The 27,391-nt window shown below is 42.3% G+C and overlaps 1 protein-coding gene across 1 annotated transcript in view; it reads right to left on the bottom strand.

Annotated features, from left to right (window-relative positions):
* Positions 1-27,391, bottom strand: part of agap3 (ArfGAP with GTPase domain, ankyrin repeat and PH domain 3) — a 91,192-nt gene that overhangs the window by 42,258 nt on the left and 21,543 nt on the right. Inside the window, exons 6-12 of the mRNA XM_086129943.1 lie at positions 27,188-27,322; positions 24,636-24,763; positions 24,029-24,184; positions 18,824-18,907; positions 10,881-10,985; positions 7,542-7,716; positions 877-1,026 (exon numbers count right to left, since the gene is read on the bottom strand). Of these exons, the coding sequence (XP_085986069.1) occupies positions 877-1,026; positions 7,542-7,716; positions 10,881-10,985; positions 18,824-18,907; positions 24,029-24,184; positions 24,636-24,763; positions 27,188-27,322 (933 nt within the window). The remainder of the gene's footprint in view (positions 1-876; positions 1,027-7,541; positions 7,717-10,880; positions 10,986-18,823; positions 18,908-24,028; positions 24,185-24,635; positions 24,764-27,187; positions 27,323-27,391) is intronic.

The raw sequence follows: 27,391 nt of genomic DNA, 5'->3' as shown, positions 1-27,391 counted from the left end.
TACGTCCAAGAAATTCGTTTTGTTTGGTTTCGTTTCATTTGTTTATTGAACATAAAAAATATATCGTAATAATTTGACAGAAAGTAAGGTAAGTGAAAAAGTAAAAAGGAAAGAGAATCAGTCATCATTCAACACAATTATTATGTTCAAGGGTGTAGGAAGAAGTCAAAAACGTATCTAGTCCTACCCCGTGTTATGTGTTTATATATAAATAGATCATTTTTATAGCAATCAGAAAAGAAAGAAAGTAAGAAGAAAGAAGTCTCCATTAAGGCTCACGCTTTACTTAACCATGATATTTTTACAACTTTTGGTTTGTATCGGGATTTTATACATACACACCCTGGCACTCTTGTGTCAATTTTCTCTTGTATTCATAATGGATATTGCAGTACCTTTCTCTATTTATCAACTTAATTCAGATTTATTATTATATTTAATTAATGTTTAGAATTTATCACCTTAGCTCTGATTGATGTAGGTCGTTTGTACTATTTTTTTAACATTTGTTTTTGAACTCAGCAAGCGTTTCACTCATTTTCAAGTCACACAATATTCGGATCACAATATTGATCCATTTATAAGGCGCACTGTCGGCTTTTGAGAAAATCGACTGCTTTTAGGTGCGCCTTATAGTGCGGAAAATACGGTCATCGGTAGTTAAGTGATCTCGTTTGAATTTGTCCTCGGTTTCTATTTTGTCCTCGTTAAAGGTCTCGGATGAGCTGGAGACGACTGAGGTTGAGCAATTTTGAGCCTTCATTGAACATAGATGTACCGTACATATGAACCTATAGGTATGAGATTCGAACCAAGAACGGCGGAAGTGCTTATATGGCCTTATGTGAGCTTCATTTATCTTTAAGCGTTACTTACGGGCGGCGCTGCTCGTACTGGTGTTGATGGCGTCGTTCCACTGGTCAGTGCTGGAAACGGAGAAGGAACGCTGGTGCATTCCATCCTTGCTGCTGCCAAACAAGGATGCGCCCGTCTGCAGGGACGAGCTGCTGTTGGAGTGCGAGGCGCCTGGAGACAAGGCAAAGACAAGAAGTTCGCCAGTTAGCGCGCTCGTGAACGAGGGAAAAGAGTCAAAAGTTGTTGGGTTTATTTCTGTAGAAGCACGCTAACACACACACACACACACACACACACACACACACACACACACAAAGCTGCTCTAATTAGGCCTTAATTAACAAGGTACACTCTGAAGGCTAATTATCTCGCCTCATCCCTCCGACTGGCACATCCATCTCTCTGCGTTGGCGTCAGCAGGCGCACTCCTCCAAACCTCCAATCAGGCAAGCCGCCGATGCCTCTTCACTAATTCATGGGCTCAGCGGCACCATGCGGGGTGCTTCCTCCAGCTCGCGGGCACGTTCAGAATCATCATAAACTCACACCTCTTTGCCATTTATTAAGAGCAAGAACAAGAATTAAAGCTGCAAGGAACCTCACGGTCCCTTTCTCAAGGCAAATCCTCAAAATGATCATCAAATCATGATGACATGCTCCGGACGGCATTTCCCCAGACTTGATTGAGTCAAGGCACAATTATTGAAATGAGGAGAACAAGCTCAAGGAACACCACCAAACAAAATGTCAAGAAAAAGGAAGACGAGGGGTGGTTGGATGGAAGTAACTATAAAAAATACATATTTGTAGTCGGTAAATTATTTTGGGAATTTATCTCACGGCACACCCGCTGGTCTCTGGTGGTACACTGGTTATAAAGGTTTGTCAAAATATAAGCTCTGGAACTCGCTGAAAATGTCTGCTTCAAACGAAAATGGCCAACTTTCTGTTCTATTTGGGGCAATTGACATACGTATAATGCACACGCTCAGCGAAATGTGTGATCATCTGTGAAACTGGGGTCTGAGGCCATTTCTCTCAAAATTTTCAGGGGCGGGAAGGGGGCTACTGTGTATGAATTTACAAAATAAGACATGCCTGTGCAAATATTTGTTCGTTTTTGCCATTGTTGAGGCCCCCCCCCCCAAAAGGCCACACATTGTCAAAAGAGTACGCCGAATGCCAGAATAATTACCAACATTTCAATGTTAATGGAGAGGTGAGGGGAATTCAATTAGAACGTTAGCAAAAATATATATACAACTTTATTGACATTTTCTTTGTTCCCGGCTTTTTATTTTATGATTACACATTAGCTTTACATTGAGGCCACAACAGCTGAACATCTATAGAATGTGTGTGTGCGTGTGTGTGTGTGTGTGTGTGTGTGTGTGTGTGTGTGTGTGTGTGTGTGTGTGTCACACGGTAAACTAAGCGGCACGGGCGCTTGTTAGGATAATATGTCCTACTCATTATCTAGAGTAATAAGTGTATCAAATTCACATAATCATGCCTAATTAGTATCGGTAATTATCTTGTTGGGCCCAAGAATATTAATCTTGGTGTCCCAGAGGGGGAGGGAGCGCCATCGCAGCAAGAGTGGGAACGAGAGTGACAGCGGGAGAATCATGCTGAGGCACGAAGAGGAAAATTAGCGCGCGGAAATCAGAGCAGAAGAGGAGTAGCGCGAAGGGGGAGGGAGAGAGGAAGCAATAAAATGAGAAACTTTGTTACAATAGAAATAAAGGCAGCATATGAACACTGCGGATGCTCAATCATAATGGAAACAATAAGCAATAAGTCATCGAAATTTGATTGGTTTTTAAAGAATAATCTTCCCATGGTTATCCAAAAGTGTCCAAAACGGGAAATGCAATGAACATTGTTTATATGCTAGAGAGAGAGAGAGTCATTCAGTCATCCTAATTGATTACTCTTCCGCCATGAGAGCTTGAGGCTATTCGAAAGCTCTTCTGGGAGTTCTGGTGCTTGTAACTTGTGAGTTGTTCTTTTAAGAGACTAATGTTCAGAAGAGGTGTCAGTGGATATGCGAGAGAGAGAGAGAGAGAGAGAGAGATGAGACCTGACTAATCAATGTATTTATCAATCCAAGCAAAGTAACTTTCATACCAAATAACCACAACTTTAACCCTTTCATGCACCCTGTAACCTGATAACATGATAAGCTGTCCATTGTACTAACCACTGTCCCTGAAAGTGTTCAAATGGATACATTTGACAATGATGGTGTTAAAAAGTTCATTTTTGAACACGCTGATTTTGTTCTTTTAAACTTCAAATGGCAAAGTAATGTCAATACTAACAGAATTAGCCAGCCTTACTTCATGAATCCACTATCTTTGTAAATGTTGTGAGTGTGTGTGTGTGTGTGCTTGAGTTACCAGGGCAACAACAGCCCTTTTTTAAATGAAGGTAAAATTACCACATATTGTTGCTTTAAAGAAAGTTTGACTCTCGCCGATGAAAAACAGAAATGACAAAAGAGATTCTACTGCTATTTAAAATTCAACAATCATATCTAATTGTCAAATTGGATGCTAATGATAAATGAATTATACATGGCTGCACCCATTAGTCCCCACAGACCACTCCTGCATAAAGCGGACGATAATGTAATTACAGTGGAGAAATAATCATCAGCTTGTGGCATTCAAAAGAGCTAACAACTCCAGCCGGGAGCGTCGCACAGCCAATATGGACGCTAACAAACCCGGCGACGGCTGGTCAACTTTCGGAGGGACAGTGAAGGCATCGAAAGGGTTTGACGTAAACACAATGCAAAAACAATTACAAGGTGCATCTCAAATTAGAATAACTTCAAAAAGTAAAACTCATATTTATTTACAATACACGGGAATATTTCACGATTTATTTATTTTTATTTCATATTCTATGACTATAGTTTACAGCTAGGAAACCTACAATTCACTCCAAAAACTGAATATGACATGTAACAAGCACAATTATTTTTAATAAAACAATTAGGCACCTCCTGTCAAGTATTCCCTGTTTTTAATGAATCTGTATCAGTTTCATATTTTGAACAACTAAAATCTAATTATTTTGATCTCCTTTGTCAAAATGCAACGGCAGATATGCACGCACTGCTTCGAACACTTCTCTGACATTGGAATGGACGATGGTGATTCAAAACTTCCCGTACTGACTCCAAAAAATGTGCAATGTTTCATCAGGCTGTTTACTGTATTTTAGATTTTCAAAAATATGATCTTGAGTTTAGATCAGAGTTGTGGCTAACCGACAGCTCTTCATTGAGCCTCACATATAATTGTAAAAAGAAGCTACGGCGTTGACCCAAAATGGCCGACTTCCTGTCCAAATTCAGGCATGGGCTCCTGTGGGCCGGGACGGGCCAAAACCCCCGACTGTTCTGTAGTCGATAAACACGTTGTTGAAATCAACTTCTAATCGGTTCAGTGTTCGGTTGTCATTGTTTTGTTTTGTTTTACTCGCCGATCGGCTTTAACCCTTTCAGGGATGGCGGTTACGACAGTGGACAGCTTATCATGTTATCAGGTTACAGGGTGCATGAAAGGCTTAAAATCCTGAAAATCTTATAAGCAACAAAGAAGAGCAAAAATTAGGTCAGCGGAAGTTTTATTTTTTTTTCTACACATTTCAAACAACATGGGCCAATTTGACCCATACAATAACATAACATAACATCGCATAACAGGAGGTGTAATTATCCAAGCGTGCCGTGAACGAGGGGGGCGGGGGGGGGGGGGGGGTCTCGCCAAACATTGTTAGTATCTCATTATTAACTCCATTACTAAGAATTTCAATGCACATATGTGAAATGAACCGAACAGGCTACGAGACAACAGGAGAATGGTTGTGTAATACACAAAGTGTATAAAGATAAGAGCATAGATACTCTCCATGGCAGTTTGGGGGAGGGAGGTGGTGGTGATAAGTAGAAGCGATGGATTAAGCGGGAAGCGTCTCGCCTCACTTTAGGCCAAGGCCTTCAGGGAGCTGATGAGCCGTGACGAGGCCCGACCCCTCAGTGGAGTTGTTGTCATTATGTACGAGCATTGGCATAATGACGCGCTCATGCTAATGCAGGGCTGGCCGGCACATCATCTGCCGCCGTGTAATACACCGCTATGATGATGATGATGATGATGATCATCATCATCATCATCATCATCATTTTTCCCTCAAACATGCTGACGTCCCGCGATGTCCGCCCACTTCGACCGCTCCATATTCTTCTTTTAGCATACGTGCTACACCAGAATTAAAATTGTTTTATTGTGTATTTTGGTCATCAGGTTTATGCAAATCGGATTCTGTCTCTGTTACCAAACATGACAAGTTCAACAAGTTATGTGTTATTTCATATAGTTAGCGAATAATAACACTGGTTGGTCAACAACAAATTTTAATCAGGGATGACTTAATGGGTTCTTAATTGACCATTTTTAAAAATGGTTTTCCTTTTTTTTTTATAACAAATCAGGTTTTTGAGATATTTTCATTTATTTTATATTTAAGTTTGACCTTCTGAAAGCTCGCACAATATGCTTTTTTTTACTACTAAGTAAATGCATGAGTTTCTTCTCGGACTGAGACAAAAGGCTCAATGTCATATTGCTACATTACATAATTTCTTTTCATTATTGTTATTATTATGAAAACCGGATGTGCTCCAGAAAAAAAAACAAGGGCAGATTCAGAGTCAGCGCTAAAAATAAATAAATAAATAAATAAAATACAAATAAAATCTGTGAAGGTCTGTGAATTAAAAAAAAAAAAAGAGAAAAAAAGTAATAATTTGTTGACCAGAATAATACCAAATCACATGTGCTCATGTCAGAGTATTATGAATATCATCTCTGTCCAACAAAAATAAAGTACAATGTATTCCAATTATCAGAGCATTTTGGTCTTGTTTCTGCAAAGACTATTGATCATAATTTTGAGCCGTCGCTGTTTGGGCCCCAACCATGACTAACTGGATTTACGTTGCCGCCGTAAGTACACAACGGGAGCCCCAGTAGTTGGACAGCGCGCATCTGACATTGGATGTATACTCACCATGAGGATCATACAGTATCCAAAAATGGAGTTTCAGTGTGAAATAGTGCTTAACTTTTGTACGACATTCGACTCGCGCAACACGTTTCATTTCACAAGAGCAGACAGCGAGTTCATGCACCCCTCTCCGCTTGAGTCTTGACTAAAAGCGACTAGGCCTATTAGTATTTGGAGGACGCTGATCTGTCAAACTTGGGGGATCATGTCGAAAAGGGTTCCGTTCAGCAATTAAAGATGGACGCACGCCTGGCAAAGTGGTCTTCACTCTCAGCTCTTCATTTTCTCGTATCGCCCCGCCCCGCCCCACCCCTCCTTTGCCTCGCCGGCGCTGTGCCTCTCCTGACGGTGATTATAAAGGTCTTCAGAAGCGAGGGATGCATGAATTACCAAAGGCAAAGACAAGGCTTGTGATTCGGTCGCCCTGAATGAGAAATTACCCCTTTGTTCCCCTCATCAATTGCATGTCTAATGAAATCAAAACCATGATCGCATAATCAGAAGAGGGTCCTCCACGAGGAGAGAGACCTGATGTGATTTGTAACCTTTCTCTCGCTAAATGGAGATGAAGGCCAATCTCCCTCGCTTTGTTGCCAGACGCGCACGGTGGCAGATAATGTCGGGAATTTACCTTTCTGCAACCTTTCGGAACCAGTTAGTGCCGTTTTACCCCCACCAAAATCCGGCCTGCCCTGTTCCAAAGTGGGACCGACGATCCCGACACCACAGCCTCGGCTCGGCAAACTCCTTCATCTTCTCTCCATTTTGACTAATTGAGCCGTTCTGCGGCGCCAGGGACCTGCCAGGACAGCGCCGAGAGTCCCCTGCTTTTTGGCTCGGAACCCCACTTCCCGGCCGCTTGGCTCCAGGGAGCACCCACCTCCCTCGACACGGGGGAGACCGGCTAACTATTATTAATTACTCTTAAACGTGGGCCCTTTGTCCAGTTGCAGTTTTAGCATGCCAGCTTGCGGCTCACTGGGAGTTTTATTTTTAAAACTTGAACCTCTGCCACGACGCTTCGGACCAGACCGAGCTCCTCCTCAACCTTGCGGAGACACAACTAGGCTGTAGGTCGAAGCCACGTTGTGACAAAAGCAAACTTTTTTTCTTTGCCTTCCTGCTACCATCTTGTTTAAATGCATCGCTGATGAAGGAGTATGAAGACGCTTCTTGCGGTCACTCGTTAAGGTCTCATTGTGCGACGCTAACTATGTACCAGGCAGTTAATTTGCATGTGTGGAACATGTGGATAGCACGTAATTAACCTGCCGTGCATTTTATGATGAATCACAAACCCGGGACATAGAATGAGTACAGTAATGACAGTTATTATACTGAGGAGCAAGACGTTGTGAAGGAAGCTAAATTTAAGACTTTGATCACATTTAGAAAGCTCTTTTGTGCTAAATGCGTCCCCTAGAAATCGGCAATTGGGCTCAAGAAAATATCAGCTCTTTGCTGGCTTGGAATCATTTGATCTGCACCTATGTTGAAATAATAGTCAAAATTTTGCATGAGAAAAGCATAATCCGACATTTCTTTGGACAGTCCGGACAAGGTCACTGAAATGATATCCCGAAACCGAGGCAAGAAAACCGTACCTGTGTTGCCGATGCCCAGCTGCAGGGCGCTGCGGTCTTTGGTCATCCCGTTGGTCTTGGGGCTCGCAGTGGGGGCCACGGTGGTGGCCACCGCCCTCGGCGGTCGTTTCCCGGGCACTTTGACCGTCGTCCGCAGCAGGTCGATCTCCTTCCCATGCACATTCTGCATGTAGTCCTACGGGAGCCAAAACAGTTTTAATGGAGGAACGAAGGAGGGGAAAACAAATTGAAAGTCCATTTGTTCAGTAGTCACACCGAGTGGACACTGTTCGAACATGACAAGGAGATGTCACCGCAACCCCGCAAGTGGTTAAATGACACATAAATGACACGTGTACAACAGGAACGAACACTCGGGCAACATGCTAGTGACACTAACGGGTGTACAGTCGTCACGTCAATGGGTTTGTTTTGCATTCACGGACTACTTTTTGGAACTTTTGGCCCAATAAATGACGGTAAAAGAAGCTTCCGTTGTTTCATTCTTGTCACTGATGACACTTTGGTCAGTTAGCATGTCGCTAATGGCTAATTACACGGCCAATGCGGATGTATTTGTGTTGCTGGAGCCAAACAACTGATCGAATAAACAAAGAAATTTGTCGTCATTTATTACTGTTAAGTAATGGGTGGTGCAAAATAGCGTTAAACAGAAATGTAGGATGGAAATGTCTTTAAACTATGAAATGAAGTTAGCGATAGCTATGTTAGTAGTCCATGAAATGATGTCACCTAGTGCATCATCACCCGGGTCCACGCCAACTCTCGATAAGCCTCATAATGAGAGCAACCGCTCGCTCTCTTGCAATTTGCTTCAAAGCCCAAATGCGAGAAGCACCGGTGAAAATCATGGTGCTCAGCAGAAAGACAAAAAAAAACCAAAAAGCGGCGACGACGGCCGTCTTTTCCGTCCCCCCCACCGGCTCCTGGCTTTTATTACCAAGTCATAAAGCACTCATTTCTTTCCCGAGTCTCCTTGCTAATTACCCAGTGAGCGCTCTCATTTCGTTTTATTGCGGGAATTAACAGCCAGATCGAAGCGTGCAAAGCTATTAAGATGTGTGATTAAGCCACATTCAATTAGTTTCTACAAACAATTTAATTGATGTAGCAGATAGAATTAACAGAAGGTGATTGTGTGGATGGCTTGGCTGGCTGTGAAATTAAAGGATCCCGCTCGTTCCCTCGTTCGTCTCTCTCTCCTTTTCCCAGCCTCTCTTGTCCCGCTTCCTCCCCCTCGCACACTTCCTCGCTCCGCAGCTCCGAACAAGCCGTTACGGAACGAAGGCAACCCTCATTCTGCGTTCCCCTACGTGAGGCCACACATTCATAGAGCGGCCCAGTGACCTGTGATGGCTGTAATGATCAAGCGATAGCAAGTTCAGTCAATTACGTACATCACTGTAATGGCGCAGCCTGGCTTGTAAATTAAGATGCTCGCTTCTGCACCAGACTCCATTTGCTCCGAGGCTGACCCGTCTCGTTAGACAAAAGACGTTAATAGCTTTCATTTATTTATGGTGTCTGAATAGATGCTGGGGCGGCCCGGTCGTCCCGTGGTTAGGGCGTCGACCTCACAGTGCAGAGGTACCGGGTTCAATTCCAGCTGCGGCCTCCCTGTGTCGAGTTTGCATGTTCTTCCCGGGCCTACGTGCTTTTTTTCCCCCAGGTACTCCAGTTTTGTCCCACATTCCAAAAACATACACGGCAGGCTGAGTGAACACTCTAAATTGTCCCAAGGTGTGAGTGTGAGCGTGATTGGTTGTTACTCTCTGTGTGCCCTGCGATTGGCTGGCAACCGGTTCAGGGTGTCCCCCGCCTACTGCCCGAAGACAACTAGGATTGGCTCCAGCACGCCCCGCGACCCTTGTGAGGAGAAGCGTATCGGAAAATGGATGGATGAATAGATGCTCGAATGCAGTGGTACCCGACCGTAGGGCCGGAGAAGAGTACCTGATGGTCCTGGACTACGCAGAGAAACCACCCACAAATTGTCTGATTGATCATCACTAAGCCTGAGCTCTGCGAGGTGTGGTGACAAGTGCGCCAGTGCTTTGGTGCAATTTTTGAAAATTGCACCAAAAAAAAAAACCAACAAAAAAAAGCCCCCAAAACCCCCACTGACTTTCTTGGTTCCATTTTTGACATCTTATCTTTGTCATCAACAACAATAAAATGAAAACTGTGCCATATTGGTTGTTTGTTAATATGAAAAAGGGGTTTTGAAGGCTAAAAAAATTCAAACATTTGAAAAAGTGCTAAAGTTTTTAAAATGGCATTACGATGTCCATCTAAATCAGATATGGCATGATTAGTTGATGAGTTTTCCCAACCCTGCTTGAAAAGCCAAAAATGGTTGTTTACAAGCAAAAGTGGTTGGTCTGGTAATTCAAAAGCAGGTGACAGTCGAAAGAAAATTGTCAAAAAATAGCGGTGAAACATGACATCCCCACCGACAAACCTGCTTAACATAAAAATGACACCGGTTTTGGGAAGCACATTTTTAACTGTACCATTTTAAAACAAAGTATTTTCTTTTATTGAAAATAAAATAAAGACAGCCTTTTTAAATTACTCTCGTTTAAAATATATGTAAATATTTTCTGGATTTCACTTCACCACAAAAGTGAACCAAGCTTTTTGTAGACTATTCTTCTTTGCATTTTCCAGAAGTCTGGATGCCCTGTGGCGCCACTCTACCTCCCGCAGGCCAGTCTTGGTACTACAACAGCTACAACAGTCATGTCTCTCATATTTTAAATATTGATATTTGCATACCTCACTCAAAGCGTGCATGCAAACATATTGACTGGCAAAGGAAGTGTCGTAGATAAGGACGGCCGTTCTTCGGTGTGGCACCGACAGCCAGCCGAGTGTATAAGCCGTATTAGAGGCCCGGCGGGACTGTGACAAAGATGGATGTGGAGGGCCGGTCAGGCTCGGCTGCCACGCGGGGAGAGCCATTACAAGTAAAAGGCATCGTGGAGCCGAGACACGGCCGTGTCTCCATTAGCCATCGGCGGGAATGAGCACCGCGGGAGGGAGAGATGACCACCAGGACGCCCTCTTGCTTAACACTAATGCCCGAGACACGAGAGTGGCTTAAACAGCCATTATATAGCAATCAAGATCAGGCGAATCATTAGCTACGTGTTTGTAATCGACTCTGATGCAGCAGCGTTGTAAATGTAATCGCATAGAGAGAGAGAGAGAGAGAGAGAGAGAGAGAGAGAGTGAAGCTCAGCAGTCGAGACGAAAGGAGCAGACCAAACACATAAACCCGATTGAAAAAGAAATGGAATGCGAGGAGGAGGGGCCGGCGGGCGCGACAATACTCACGTGTAAGCTGGGGTGATAAGTGAGGACGCCGTTATCGCACAGCGTGACGTATTTCTTCTTCCACTCCTTGTTGAGGGATTTGCCACTTCGCTTCAGGAGGATTCCCTGGAAGAGACGACATCACGCGCGGTGAGCGGCAGCCATCAATGGACGTTAAACACCATCAAAACAGCTAGCGTCACGATTAGGCAGAACGCTCAGAGCGATGGGAACACACTGGGAATGTAGTCCTGAATTGCACGAAATGTTAAACACTAGTGGACCTTTTTCCCAACAAAGTGAACATTGCAGCAAACATTACATCAAAAAATGGCCGACATGCATTATAAATAATGACAGACAATGAAATGAAAGGCTTTTATTTTGAAAATTACCAATGCTACATTATAAAAGGTTTATTTTTCTACAAATGGCTGTTGTAAAAAAATGCCCACCACACAAAAATGGCCCACCTGCTGCATCCAAACTTACTTCAACTGACAAAACAATGTCACTGCACACAAAGTTTGCAGCTGAATCGCAACACTTAACTACACAAATACGACAGGTCTTGTGGAAACGCGTTCCAGAAGAAAGGCCGTGACACTGTGTGAAAAGCGCTCAAGTTCCCTTTGCGGTGAATTCGGGCCAACAAAAGAGTGCCACTGCACTTTAACAGGAAGGTTGCGTTGCACCGTAGCGCCCCGAAATGGCGGCCTTGTGCAAAGGCATTGCACAAATATGGCCGGCAGGCTGAATTGAATGCACCTAAATCACCTCCACTAAAGAGGTCACATATTTCATTGCAGATTATTTGTTGATCATATTTGTCACAGAGAGGACAATTGATTTGTATGAAATTTTGAGAAGGTGGGGGGCAGGGGGGGGGGCATGTGCCAAGGGAAATAAAAACACTTTATTGCAAGTGTAGATAAAGGTACCAATCCAGGACGTTTTCTACCAGGATATGGTTTTGCCAATGGTCTACACAAATTAATTTAAAGACGGTTTCTCATCATTTTTAAAGCATTGTAAAATCAAGTGCTAATAGAAACCCTCAAATATCTCTGCCAATAACATAAAATAGCCACTATAAACGTGTGTGATTTACTTTTTAAAACAAGATATTAAATTGATTTTAATTCAAGATTGGCTGTCATCTTTCGTGACGCAAGTGATTCATTGCGGTGACCGTCCGTCTTCACCACCTCCATGTTCCTTTGGGGCACATTCCGACCACCTCCCTGCATTCATACACATAACACGGCGAACTCTGGAAGACCCCCCTAATCCAGGGGATTAGGGAGTGTGATCGCCCCCTTCAAAGGCCAAGCGGGGCCTTTTTTCTCTATTGGATTTTATCATCTGAGGTGGGGGTGGACGGGGTGGGGGCTATTAGGGTTTCCTTATCTGCCGAGGGAATCCACTGGTAAACAAAGCAGGTTCCTCAGCTGGAGGTGACCAAACGCCTTTGAGTGCGCGGGCCAGCAGGCTCTTTGGGGTTAAATGGTGAGGAGGGGCACGCTTAATTAGGGGATTAAACATGGTCGATGTTTGTGCTTTTACAGCCGTGTGTGTGTGTGCGTGTGCGTGTGTGTGTGTGTGTGTGGGACACAGAGTAGAAGCAGGAGGGTGTGTGTGTTTGCTTGCAAGGCCCAAACTGCAGGCTTCAATCCTGATTAACACATCAGGAAATGGACAGCCGGTGACCCGGGCACCAGGCTGTTTGCCGACAATCATCCTAATCCCGACCCTCACTTTGTGCGTGTGCGCGCGTTTGCGCATGTGTGTGAGCGCATGAGTGCTGCATGTAGCTACTTTACCAAGACAAAAAGAAATACATTTTTTTTTTTGCACAGAAGTGGATGAATAAATCTCATTTGTCTCCCGTATAGATTTGCTGCGTGTCATTTTCCACCCTGTCGTCAATGTCAACGGTGTGATTCAATTACCCATATTTGCGATAAAATCACTGTAATTTGCCCATTTGTTTGTTCTCACAATAATTTTGTAACTGCGCATGTAATTGTTATTAATAATAGCAATAACAAGTGCTTGGATTTACATATCATTTCATTTATTTGAACTTCATCATCATCACATTAATCACTTAATATTAATTACATTTAAGATGGATTCATTTCAATTTTTTAAAATATTAATTAAGGTGGCCCAACATATTTTTTGTATTAACAGCATTATATAACTGTGCAGAGCAACATCAAAGTATTACAATAAAGAAGAAAATATGGCGTGATGAAAACACTAAAGTTTGCTAGATGTTGCCATAATTGATTATTATGCATATTAATGTTCATCCAATTCCATACTTTGGACAAAAACAAACTGAAACAATCAACAAGCAATATGAATTTCAAAGAACACACAGTTCACTTTGTTTTTCAACAAACTCTTGTTAAAGTTTTTAGGAAGGATTTCCAAAAGTGCTTTTAACCTAATTACTTTTTTTTTTTTAAATGGAAGCTTTTATGGTAAACTTGATGATGTCCTTCAGCTAATCACTCCCCCTCCACCCCACCCCTCTCTTTGCCATCAATGAAATAAATGTAAACAAGTTTGCACACCGCTCTCTAATCATAAAGAGCAAAATGAGGGTGCCGCCGGGCAACCGGGCCGCCGTTACGTCGCGTGTTCTACAAGAAAATATGCTGTTCATCTCATGATCTTGCCGGGGCGTGCACTAATCTATACGTGCAATCAGAACGCGCCGCTTCTTATTATTATTCATCGGCGCCGTGAAGCAGATCGATAGAAGACAGCACCACGATAATGTGAAAATCTTTAACAACATAAGGGAATAATTTGTCATTTGTGTCACATCCGGTTGCCGACAAATGACGAGCGGGCGTAATGTTGCGAGGGTGCTGTATGTGCATCACGTGGAGACGGCGGGGAACGTATTTGCCGTTGCAGGAGCACCAGGACCAGCAAAATCGTAGAGTACCTCACAAGAAGATTGATGATACGCACCATTTTAATGACACACTGATTATGTAATAACCCAAATCAAAGAGCAGAGCAATTAAACAAAACAATCTACCATACATAATTATACACACAATGGTGTTTCGGTTTAGGACGGTACAAACGTATGATCTAGTAGGCACAGCGGCGTAATAATACTGGGTCATACGGCACAGGGAGGCATTTTCAGTTACCGAGTAGTTACTGTTTTTCTCATGTGACGTAGTTTTGTCTTAGATGTGTAGAAAGGAAAGATGTACCATACTCAGATACGAAGCAGACAGTAGCCCCAGGGTGCGTACAACCACAGATTGTGAATCCCTGCATCATTACAGAATAAGATACACGATCAGGATTTCGGAGCGGATTCCCAAGTTAAAATAATAATTAAAAATAAAAATAAAAATCACAGATTCAACTGATCCAAGCTTTTTAGCTGTACAGTTAAGCATGGGATTGGAACCGGCCCGGCCCATGAAAAGCCAAAATGAGTGTCAAATTGGCATTCATAGAAATGCATTGGGGGGAAAAAATAATAACAATTTAACCCCAAAGGTTATTCCCAAAAAGCTAATAAACATTGATTACATGGAAAATAGGAAGCTAGAATACCAGCATCACGCTCCCCAAAATAACTAAATAAATCACGTTGGAAAAAATTGGGGAGGAAAAAAATCCGACTGTGTATGCTGAGAAACCTGTATTTAGATTAACGATGAAAGCACAGAACATCAAAAAAAGTCACACTCACACATTTTAAAACCCTGCACCAACTTCAATATCTCATCGCAATTTGCTCACCAGCATTTTACAAAGAAAAATTTCAAACAGCTCTAGACGTGTGTATTACGGTTTGGGAATCCTCAATGTATCATGAGAGAAAACTGTACCATCCATTGTGATATTGGTATCTCCATCCTGTATTCATTTTCCTTGAACTGACTAAGCTTGTATGTGCCACCTTCAACACACTGACAGAGTTGGTGCGCATCGTCTACTCTGCAAACATTCTCAAAAAATAAAGGGGAAAAAAGGACATCTCAGTAAATCCATTGTTATCCTCACTATTTTCATAGATGGAAAGGGGGAAGAAGTGGGGGGGTAGGTATCGGCCCCACCATGCGTAATTTGGTAATTTGGCTCTCTTTCAATGAGAGGGAGTGGTAACTAAAACCACATTGACACTTTGATCCCCACTTGATTGTCCATTTGACTGGTCTGCAGATCTGTTACTTCCCCTCCCATCACCCACCCCCCCCTTCCTTTGTAGATAAAGAAAAAAGCAGGGGAGAAGGGGCAGGGGGTGGGGGGTTGGGTGGGGCCTTATTTTGTCAAAAGTTGCCATGATACTTTAAGAAGGTGGCTGGGGTTTAAACTCAAGATGGCTCAGTGTGTGTGTGTGTGTGTGTGTGTGTGTGTTTAACTTCTTGCTCAATTGGAATCTGCAGATTTATGGATAAATGAATATTTTTCAAGGAAAAGAGATCTAATGCAAACTATCATATTATTGCGGGCTGAAAATGTAGGGCATGCTAATAAAGGCGGGACAATTCAAATGTGTCACCGTATGAAATATTAAAGTAGGCAAACTGATCTTTACTTATTTTACATTTAAAAATGCAATTAGAGGCATTGAAGGACTACCGTGATAAAATATATTCAATGACACTTTTCCCATCAATCAAATGAATGAGAATGAGTAGCATGTTAAAAAAAAAGAGAGCATTAACAGTCATTGATGTCTGGCTTTGTGTATAATTGTGAGCAATTACAACTGAAAAAGCCAAACGTTGGAAATGATTTTCACTCAAATGTGTAATGAATTTAATATTCAGTGTATCTGACTATCTGTGTAACTATATTTATCTATAACTTTTACAGCGGATCATTTATGTGACTGCATTCTTTGAGCCATGTACACAACTATGTACTCATCATTCAATGGAATGTTTATGGCACAAACAAAAGCAATCCAATTATTTGTGCACTGAATATAAAAGTCAGACTTCAGTGCATGTGTAATACTAAGGGACAGAGTATAAAACGGCCATGTGACCGTTAAACATAAAAAACGAGACACTACATCAAATTACCACGATCATATACACCGTATCAATAGTTATGAAAAAAAAATCCTCGTTCCAAAATGATGCACACAAGGCAAAACAAATGCTCACCTTTCATTCAAAGAAGGTTAATTATCTATGTATTTATTATTGTAGTTGAAGTTTGTAGTGTACTACATTATGCTGAGACCTGTTGATAGTATTTGGCCGCTCCACTATACACTCATATTATTAACAGCCATCAACAATAACATCATTTCTGAACATTTCTCGACCAATGTAATTCAAACAAATGTCGTTGTGGCAGAAATTTATGACAAAACGTCAATTATTCTGAACAACCGACATGATAATCATCACGCACTTAAGGATTTTATTTCTTTCCTTTTTTTTTTTTTTTTGCGTTCCATACTATGTCTTCCCTGTACAGTGTTGAAATACAGTACTTTGTGCTGGGCTGCGAGATCCCACTTTCCCTGAAGTGTGCTACCATCTAGTGGCCATTTTAACAAACCACAGATGAAAGAAGTCCTAAAGCAATTAAATCAGCGTTTCTCAACCTTTATTGAGCCATGTCACATATTTTACATTAAGATAATCTCACGACAAACCACCGAACATAAATGTCATAAAAAAAAAACTAAATGTATATATGTGTGTGTATATTCACATTCACATACTAAAATAATGCTGATCTCAATTTACACACCGTTTACTTTGTGTGAAAACTGTTCAGTTGAACATAAAACTATTATTCTGTTGTATGAATAGGAACCAGATGGGAAGAAGGATAAACAGGTTCCGGTAAGTGTTCCTTCTGTCATTTAGTGGAAGAGCAAGATATAGAAAAAGATACGTGATTTTGTTGTAAAAGAAAAAAAAAAATCTGCCCAATTAGGCGACATTGGCTTTTTGCCACAGAACACCCGATCATCTGTCACAGCACAATAGTGGTTGGGAATCACTGAATAAAATTCCAGCCGTGAAGCAGGGTACATACGCCAATAATTGGCCCAAATTGGAGCATCATTTCCCAACCTTTCAACCAAAGTCAGCAGAGGCCCAATTATCGGTTTGAGTCTCTCTAAAAGATTATCCCGAGCAATTATCCTGTTGTGTGGGGTATGATGACGGGAGGTATTTTTTTATCCTCCTGCTTGCCAAACAATCAGGGTCGATGTTAAGCCCGTTCAATATACGGACCTGAAAATGAGTAAATCGCTTGCTGAGTTAAAAAACAAATTCAAAAAAATAGTACAAACAACCTACATCAATCAGAGTTAAAATGATAAATTCAAAACATTAAATATAATGATAAATCAGAACTAAGTTGATAAATAGAGAAAGGTATATAAATATCCATTATGAATTTAAGAGAAAATTGACACAAGAGTGTCAGGGTGTGGAAGTATATAATCCCGATACAAACCAAAAGTTGTAAAAATATCACGGTTAAGGGTAAAGTATGAGCCTTAATGGAGACTTCTTTCTTCTTACTTTTCTGATTGATATAAAAATGATTTATTAGATACAATCACATAACGGGGTAGGACTAGATAAGTTTTTTACTTCTTCCTACTCCCTTGAACATAATAACTGTGTTGAATGAAGATTGATTTCTTTCTTTTTACTTTTTTTATCTACCTTATTTTCTGTCAAATTATTACTGTATATATGTTTTATGTTCAATAAACAAACAAACAAACAAACAAACAAACAAACAAACAAAAATATTTGGTCAATCTTAAGTAGCCATGGACTCAATGATTGTGACATGAAACAAAAGGACCCCCAATGAGGAAGTGAACAGAAACAAAAACAGGGTTGTTATGGAATGTGTGTACAATGCGTCACACAAGATGTTCATAAAAGCAGTAAGCAGAGAATTGTTCATTTCCTTTCCTCATTGACATTAGGGGGAGCTCTACCATTTTAAACATTGGGTTTAAATGTTTAAAAAAAACAAGTTTGTGTGCAAAAAAACCTTTAGGATAGTCGACGTCATTTAACTCTTTCAGTGTTGTTGACAACTACCGGTACGTGTTTCTTTTTTAAAAAATGTTTTTGTTAATGAGAAGAGGCGGAGAAAAGTCTTGTGCAACTCTGGTTTGATCAGTAAACTGGGAAAGAAGGGGAAAAAAAAAACGAAACAAAACACTAACTATGGCCAGCACGTGGTAGTATTGGATCCCTTGTGAATATGGCGGAACTGTGCAAATTTGACCCTTCCAAGTAGTGTCTGTCACGTTAAATCTTCACAAAGAGTGTCACATAAGAAAGAAAAGATGATAGAGAATAGACCATTTAGAAGTACAAGCGATGACGTAAAGTAGCTGTACACGCACATGACTAAATACTACTACTACTAAATAGTGTGCAAATAGTTTTGAAATGTTGTCAAATGTAAAACTGTTACACTTCTGAATATTTTTCTAAATACCTTACTTTGCTATCAAATGCACATTTATTGCACACGCACAAGGACGGTTCCGATGGCGTCACTCAAGCAAAAATTAATAGCATCAAAGTCTCTGTTGTGCAAAACATCTTTTCACAAAAAGCTTGTTTTCTGCATTTCTGGAGGTCCCAAAACAGTGATTTGGGTGAAACCAACCCATGTTCAATCACTGATTCTTAAAAACTAGGTAGAAACTTTTTTATTTCTGTGCGATGATGAAAGTAGTCTCCGTGTTTTACATCGTCTCATGTGAGCCTTGAAAGATCAGTCTCGATGTTCTAAATTGGCTGCCACTCAAAAGGTACTCCCTCCTTTTTTTTTTTTTTTTTGTTGAATGGCTGGCATTGAAAGCGTAAACATGACAGAAGACAAGGGTTGTGCTGGCCAACGCAAAAAGGTGTCGTGTACTCACCCGGTGCATTTTAGGAGGTTGTAACGCGTGCGTGGGTTCTCACCTGTTTGATAGGAATGGCCCTTCCACTGCCTATGCTGTCTGTCTTACTCTCAACGCTCTTTGACTGCTCGCTGGCTTTCCGCGACTGCAAGGAGAACAAGAAACACAATCAGCCGCCGCCGTGATGATGATGATGATGCCGTGGTTGTGTTGTGGGGTTAAATAGGAGTGTTTGTGCGCAGGTGTCTGTGTGTGCATGTTTGTTTGCGAAGTCTGTGTGAGAGTTGCAACATAAACGTCCAAAACAAAACGGCTCAAAGACAAAAAAAAAAAAAGCAGAGCAGCGTGACAAAGAGCAGTAAACACCAACGTGCAAAAGCAAGACCACAATTGACACACATCTCAACACGGAGGACAACCACATATTTAATATTAGGTTGATTCTTTTTTTTTTTTTTTTTTGAGTCATGACTCAGCCCTGAAACCCTTTTCGGTGATCCGTTTTGTTGCCGGTTTGACTCCCAGCTCGGATGCGGGAGCGGCTGCCGCTTGAGTGTAACGCACAGTCAGTACATTGAAAAGTTTTAACAAAAGGAGAGAGAGGGGATTAGATCATGTCAGTATCGGCGGCTCGGTGACACCCGCAGACACCTAAAGGGCATAAACGGCTTCCGCATGTCAAATAATTCAAATATGTCCTGCAAAACAAGGAAAAAGAGCACATTTGCATTGTCATTTGTTAACGAAAGTTTCCCACCCCATCACCAAAAGAAAAAAAAAAAAAAGAAAAGATGAATAGCAACAGACATGTATGGTCTCACTCAGAACATGAAGAAAAATGCCCAGTCACCCATGAAAACAGGGAGACTCGCAGTCACGTTTCATATCTCTAACATTTTTATTTGATTTGACCGTTAGGATGACTTGTTGGAGCTTCTATACAGACACCATACAAAGCAAGTCACAAAGTTCACTTCAAAATATTCAACAGATTGAGTGCCAAACATTTGCAGTTCCCCACAAAGTATAGGATGGGCGATCAAAGGCAGTATGTCATATATGTTCTTCCTTTTTTCTGTGTGCGTGCGTGTGTGCGTGTGTGCGTGTACAATAAAATACAATACATGATATATATACAGTCTATTGGGTTGAGGGCAGGTCGGCTCGTGATAGAAAAAGCGATTATGCGAGAGTTTGTCAGCATCTCCGGAAAAAAAAAAAAAGGAAAGAAAGAAGAACAGAATAGTAATATGAAATCAATCAATAAATAAAGTGGAAAATACAAACACGTGGAACTACATTCATACAAGTCGGTGCAACTTCAGCTCGTCTCGACGCTAACTGACTTTATGAAGGCCTTCATAAAAATTACAAATGAAATGAAAAAACGTTCTGCTCTAGTCTAACTTGCAAACGAGAAGGAATCAAAGACGTACAAAGAAGAAGCACAACGTGGCAACTCGAGTCCTTCAGTCCTGGTTTATGGCAAGAAGGCAGTGAGATGATGTAAGGTGGCAGATTTGGATCCTTTGGGTGACAGACGGGTCCAACCTTTTTTTTTTCTGAAAGTTGTATGTGTGTGTGTGTGTGCGAGAGTTCGGGGGTGGGGGGGGGGGCATTTCCAGAGTCCCTGCAGCCTGTCTCACACTTATTTCTAAATCGTTCATGATTCAAAAGTTCTTCTAATCGAGGAGGAATTTGGAAAGCCCTTTTTGTTCGCCAAAGGTTAGGAAACACAAGCGCCGATCTGCAGATGCAACACCACCGGTTATTTGGGGGGGGGGGGACACGAGTAAGTGGCGCGGTACGAACGCGAGGAGGACATATCGTTTGCGAAGTCGAGCTAAATTTGCTTGTCAACACGCATAAAAGAAGGACTGACGCGGCTTAGCACACGTTAAAAAGTTCTTAGTGATGGAAGCACTAGGAAGAAGGATGAGATGATCCATCACGACGGCAAGGGAGGTGCGTGAAAAGAATTCGTGGGGCACCGATATTTTGAATTTCACTGTTAAAAGTGCCGGCGTCAGGAACTGTGGGACGTTAAGGCGTATTCCCGTCCCTCCAAACCATCAATCCAAAAATAATCAATAAATAAATCAACAACAACACGGCTTGACCTACTTACACAGCTTTTATAGAACTCTTCTTTTTTTTTTTTTTTTTGGAGGGGGACAAGATGAGCAAAAGGATGATGTTTGGGAATATATTCTCTCTCTCAAAAAAAAAAAAGGTTCTTTCATTGCTCAATGAACTATACACCCCCTCCTCTTCCTCCGGACCTCCTCCCACCCTCCTCCTCCTCCTCCTCCTCCTCCTCCTCCTCGCCGCTCCTCAGAAGGTCATGAGCTGAAACTCCCGCTCGGCCTGCCACTCGGGCACCCACACTGGGTAGGTGGCGTGCTTCGGCATCTCCATGACGCGGACGGGGAGGAGCGGATCATTTCTCTGGTGGACATGGTTAGTCACTACCTAGCAAGGGAGGAGGGGTGAGGGTGGGGTAGTAGTGGGAGGGGGAGGAGGGAAGGGGGAGACAACAAAAAGGGAGGTATAGCACAAGGCCTGGACTGCTTGGAGGGCAGCCCACGCGTGGCTCCCACAGCAGCCGTGGGTCGCACGGTGAAGGCGGTAGAGGGGGATGAAGAAGAGCAGATAGAGGACAGGAAGGGAGGGCGGGGCGGGGGGGGGTCAGCGTCAGAGGGGACTGACCAAAGAGGAAAGTGGTTCGAGGAGAGCGGGACAGGGAAGAGAAGAAGCAAGAATAGAAGCAATCTCACCGTGCCTGAACCGTTAGCAAAACGGCGTGCGCTCATTTTTCACTTACAGTGCATTAAATTGCCACAAAGTCTGGGGCCCCAAATGAACTTTTTTCCTAGGTTCACCAATCATCGTGATGCATACGATTTGTCCCAGGGAGGAACACAACTGGGAAGAGTTGCAAGTGTAACCCATAGGCAGTGGCAAAGCATGTGTGGGTGGAAGAGGCATGGCCAGTGAATTAGGCACGCTCTTAATGCGTGTCTCGCAAAATTTCTAAAGAAAAAAACAAAAAGACAAACAATCGGACAGTACAGTCAAGTGAGTGTTCGCCATTTTTGGGGGAAGCATCCTCTGTTATTCAGATTCACTCAGGGCTCTGGAGCGAGACCAATTTGGGTGCCCAGAATGACCTAATTTCTCAATGATACGCCTCAAAAAAAAAAAAAAAAGGTTGCACATATGCAACTGGCCTTTCGAGGGTTGGAGGAAGGTACTCGTGACTGTCTACACCTTAATATTGACTGGTTTTGCGCTCAGGCCATCTTATGGCATTTTGGTGCCAAGGAACAATGCTGAAATGAGTTGAGGATCTTAATTTAGACAAAATAAGTGCTCGTTTGCAACACTATAATAAAATAATTGACATCGCATTCTCCTTCCCATCAACAGTCCTTGTCTGTCGTGGAGGTTCCGCAAGATCACATTTCATCTGGGTGCCCCAAAAGGATTCTGGTGGATCAACTTCTAACGGCTTGGCAACAGTTTAGAGCGGTGGTTCTTAACCTCGAGGTTAAGAACCCAACCAATTCATATGCACGGTCACCAAACCCTTCATTATTGAAAAATAAAAATCTGATTCAAGAAGTGTTCCTTCAGTTTTGAGTTGCTCAACTTGGCACGACAAATCATGCAGATAGGATGCTGAGTCCCATCAAGTTTCGCGATGCATGTGAATCCGCGCGGTACGCATTTGTCCGACCACTTTCATTTTTTCGCTCGACATAGTTAGCGTGTATTGAAGTATTCTAAAAAAATTCACACGACGTACTATCACGACAGTCACATGTCCACTACTGAGCAAACTAAATTTCCCGCAGCACTGATTGGACAAGCGATGTAATGTGAAAATCTGCAGCCAGTGATGGCCAAGCGGGCGTTTTCATAACTGATTGACATGTTGAGTCGGGTGTGTCTTAACTACCATGGCAGAGGCTCCATTGGACCCCTGAGACCGACTCACCGAACCCTTGGCGTTCGATTGAGCCCAGGTTATGAACCATTGGTTTAGAGAAAGCAAATTGTCCTGTGGAGGGACAAAATATGTAATTTGGCTTTTTAGTATAAAAAGTATGTGAAACCTCAGCCTGCACTTCTCACCGATCCCATCAGCCTTGGTAACATGGGGTTGGAGGTGGAATGCGTTTCTGCATTGCTCATCTTCAAGTATGGTGGCCTTACTGGCTCAAAAGCACTCAAAAGACACACGAAGACACTGCCTAGTGGGTTAATTAATGGACTCAAAGGTCATTTTTAAAGTTAAAATCGTTATAGTGGTGAGCATAAGGGAACAAACCACTGGTACACAAAAAAAAAAAAAAATTCCACCCCAATGTACCACAAAGAGTACAATGAAGCACTTTTGGTTCCCGAGAGTGTGAAATCTGTCTCAAATCCAAGAATTGAAAATGGCAATCTTTACGACCAGAACACCCATTTGAGCGTTGGCTAGAATAGCTGAAACGAATTTGTGGCTCGGTGAGATGAGAAGGGGGAGGAGGAGGAAGGAGCGCAGGCAGAAAGGGAAGAAGACAATTATACATATGTAAAAAAATAAAGAAAGAAAAAAGACACGCTTAGGAAGTCTACAGTGGTTAGAGCACACCACAGGCTGCCGGTTAAAGCAACAGGACACGGACAGGGTGGGGGGGATTCAGAGAAGATGAGGGTTTAGGGTGGGCAGGTTTTCTCTCTCTCTCTTTTTTTTTCTTTGATCAGATTTGACAGGGGCAAGTGGGGAGGGGACTTATTATCAGAGATTAGGATGAGGCTCTGATTTATTTATGCGATGTAAAAAGAGAAGGATCCAGTCAGTCAGAATGAGAGGGCAAAGGTGCGGGTGGTCAAAGATTTGGATTGGACAGCGCAGGGGGGGGGGGGCTTTCGTCGTCACAGGTTCCGTGAGAAACCTAATCCACTCACTACATCCAATTAGAGAAAAAAAAAAAAAAAAAAGGACAAGAACAATTTCCACAGTGTTAATCTTTGTTATTTGCTTTTTGAAGGGATCTAATATAACTTGTGTGGTGTTCTGTTGTTGTTGTTTTCTTTTGTTTTTGTATTTACCAGTGCTCGTTATGTTGTGTGAGCCTGCATTGGAGACCGGAAAGGAGGCGTGGGCACTTTCTTTTGGCTTTTTACTACCCCCCACTCCGGTGGACAAAGTGCGTCGCACCCCTCCCTAGTAGTGCGAGTGGGTGTTACTTTGCATCAGCTGTCGCATACTTACTGTAAAAATATTGGAGCGGCGCTTGGACTGCTTGCGAATGGGCGTGGGCGTATTGGAGGCGGCGATGGTCTCGATGCGCATCTCCCGCTGGCTTATGCTGGGGGTGGAGGGGACCGAGGAGGAGTAGTCGCTGAACGCGCAGCCGCCGTTGGCCGCCTGGCGGAGGAGGAGGAAGAGGAAGAGGAAAAGGAGGAAGGTAAAGAGGACACCATCGGATGAAAAGGAGGAGAGGAAGGGAGAACGGCAGGTCAATTTGGATACCATTTGAGCAGCGGTTACATAAAACAACCACACCAGAACTTCCTTATATTCACACAGTGGAACCATGAATTTGCGTGGAACTGATTGGTAATTAGTTGTGGAAAAATGAGTGCACGACTTGACTGCCACCACCAGAGGATGCTGTTGATTCAGTATCAATTCATTTTCGAAGAGGGCGACGGGCATTTTTTTTTTACACAATTTGAAAAAAAGAGTCCCGGGTGTCTTAACATGTCTGTGACATGTTCACCAAAATACCCCACATTTTATTCATCTTATTTCCTTTCTTGCAGAAAAAAAAAAATCAAGTCATCACATGACCTGCAAACTGCCATCCTGGTCCCACCTGATTAATGTGAACAGAGGGGATGGACGCCGTGGGGACTGACGAGTGGCTGGGCGAGTTGGGAAGAGACTTGCACGGGCCAATGGAGAGCTGCTGCTTTTTCCTCATGGCCACCACCTTCTGAGCCACTGGAGGACACAACAAATATAAGAGTGTTTCCATTGGCTTCTTTTATATGTCACATAAACATACATACAAAAATCACACTGTGATCATCATGACCCAAATGATCGTGATTATCAGTATTATCGTTATAATACTAAAAGTAATCCAAACCTCTGAAGCTGCTGATTCTTACCTCATACAGTGATAGTGAAGCCCCACACTGTTTACTATATATGGGTTAACATTTATGCACTGTTCAAAAATATTTCCATCTTCTTGCTTGAATTTTTAAGGGGGAAAATATTAAAAATGAGATGAACCGCACCAAAAAGAAATCATATTCTTACTGCTACCCATTTTTCTTTCAAATTCAAACGAGTATATTAGCAGGCATATATTATTTTTCATCGTGTAAATGTCACATATTATTTTTAATTGCGAGGCTTCTTTTCATCACTTTTGCTTCCAGTAACTGGCAGTCACGCTTGCAAAGATGATTAAAAAGTCTTACATAAGCTCTATAGTATACACGGTATTTATTACATACAGTATGTTTATGATTTTGTTTTGCTTTTTAATTTTTATATTTCATTCATTCCCAAACACAAAACGTAAATGCACACTTTTATTAATTGGGAAAGCTGCTGAGTGAAGTCGAAGAATCCCAACTTATTACACCGCTTGTCATTCACTGAGACGCCGTGACCAGCGTTTGAGCGGCCCCGTGCAACTCCTCGTTTAATTAACGCGGCGAAACACAAATTAGCGTCAGGAAGATGGCCCGCAGTGCTGACAGCTGTGACAAGTAAGAGCTGGGACGACATCGTCTGACAGCAGAAACACCTTCAATTCTTTTTAATCGGCTCCGATTGGGCTTCGGGAAGCAATCAAGGAGCTGGACCAGCAAATCCAAAGTCAGCATTTTGTTTGATATTGTGACAAGCTTTTAAGTGCACTATAGAGAGAATAAATGATGACTTCATGATGGAGTCAGGGAATTTTACATAGTTGAGTTTTTTTTAAAAAAAAAAGTAAAAAAGGATATATGTTAATGCATGGACACATTTTGTTAATTTGGGAACATATCAGTTGGTTTGAACACTTCAAACCAACTGAAATGGCAGTAGAAGACTAGAAGGCAGGTGGTACGCTAACATGAGGTATCGCAAGATACCGTGAATACTAAAAACGTTAGGGCGGATTGACAAGTACTATTTCTCCATGCGTGTCCATAAAAAAAAAGAAAAAAAAGCTAACATGCTACCAGCTGGCAGGCTAACGTAACAACTAGGGATACGCCAAACACTCACTTGGCCAAAAAACACTTTCGGTTTTTGTCTGAAAGCGTTTTGTCAAGGGCCGAAAAAGGAGGTTGTGATGACATGACGAAAAGTAAGTGTCAATCTGTGTTGAAACGAGGTTCTCTGTCATCGTCACAGGTCACAGATGAAAATGAGAAGGGGAAAGAAAAGATACGTAGCCAGTGCCACCCATGGTTTACCTTGGTTGGACATACGTGCCCCAACAGCTGGAGGTGGGCGGCGAGGCAATGAGCCCAAAAAAACCCTGCTGTGGTAGCAACCCGGGGGTGAGAACCCTCACTGGCTGCTGGGAAGAGCCATGAAAGCGTGCGCACCGCTCGGAAAGAACCAGAGTGCTCGCACTTAAACAAAAATGCCAGAGTGCTGAAAATTAGCCAACGGAGGAAATAAAAAAACATTAAAATGCTAATTGTGTTGAAAATTTCTTTCAGTGTTTCAGCCGCGGTTTCCTCATGTTTAGTTTTTAGTTTCTGCCAAAGCACAAAGGCATACTAACCAAGATTTCAGATCATGACCTTTAGTCCATTGCTATTTCTCATGAGAATGGACAAGCTGCTAAACATTCGGAGTTAGAATAGTCACATACAACATGTAGTAGTCCAGGTACAGGAATTTACATCATGCCCTGTAGTCTAGTACTATTTTATGCCACCACTTGGTATACTGACATAAAAACCCGAGTAACAAAGTAAAGTACGGAGGCATATTGATAAGCATTTTATGTCATGGCCTGTAGTCCGATGGAATTTCTAGAACGAATTAACTGCTAAACACATGAAGAGCACAATGTTAACATACAACAAGTATTAAGACAAGGATTTTACATAATGCCCTTCAGCCCAAAACTACTGCTAATGAATTCAATAAAATGCTAACATGCTAACAGTCTGCATATTGACATTGACAAGCTGCAACCTAAGACCAAAACCACAACTTGAAGGCTAATGTATTTTGACATGTAAATGTACATTTCACCATGTGGCCCAACATAAAACAAGACATCTTAAGTATAAAAATAGGTAAGGCACAGAGTGCTAAACCTTTACATTGTGCTGTGTCGTGTACACGTTTGTAATGAGAAATTGCTATCACGCTATCAGACCGTATGCTAACGTGTCCTCTCACCATCCTGAAAGACTCTTTCCACATTGAGGCCGTAGGTGGAGCAGGTCTCGTAGTACGTGCAGCGCTTCAGGTCATTGGACAACTTTCTGGCCCGCGAGTCATCAATAACTCGGGGGTTGGCAGCGCTGATGGCATCTAGGACAGAAATAGTGTTTCAAGAAATGCCGCGAATGGCGGCCGAGTGGCCATCATGAGCATGTTCGC

This window comes from Hippocampus guttulatus, chromosome 14, assembly GCF_054856545.1.
Source record: "Hippocampus guttulatus isolate MCC_2025c chromosome 14, RoL_Hgut_1.0, whole genome shotgun sequence".
NCBI classification, from domain to species: Eukaryota; Metazoa; Chordata; class Actinopteri; order Syngnathiformes; family Syngnathidae; genus Hippocampus; species Hippocampus guttulatus.
This window is presented reverse-complemented; position numbering and strand designations above follow the sequence as displayed.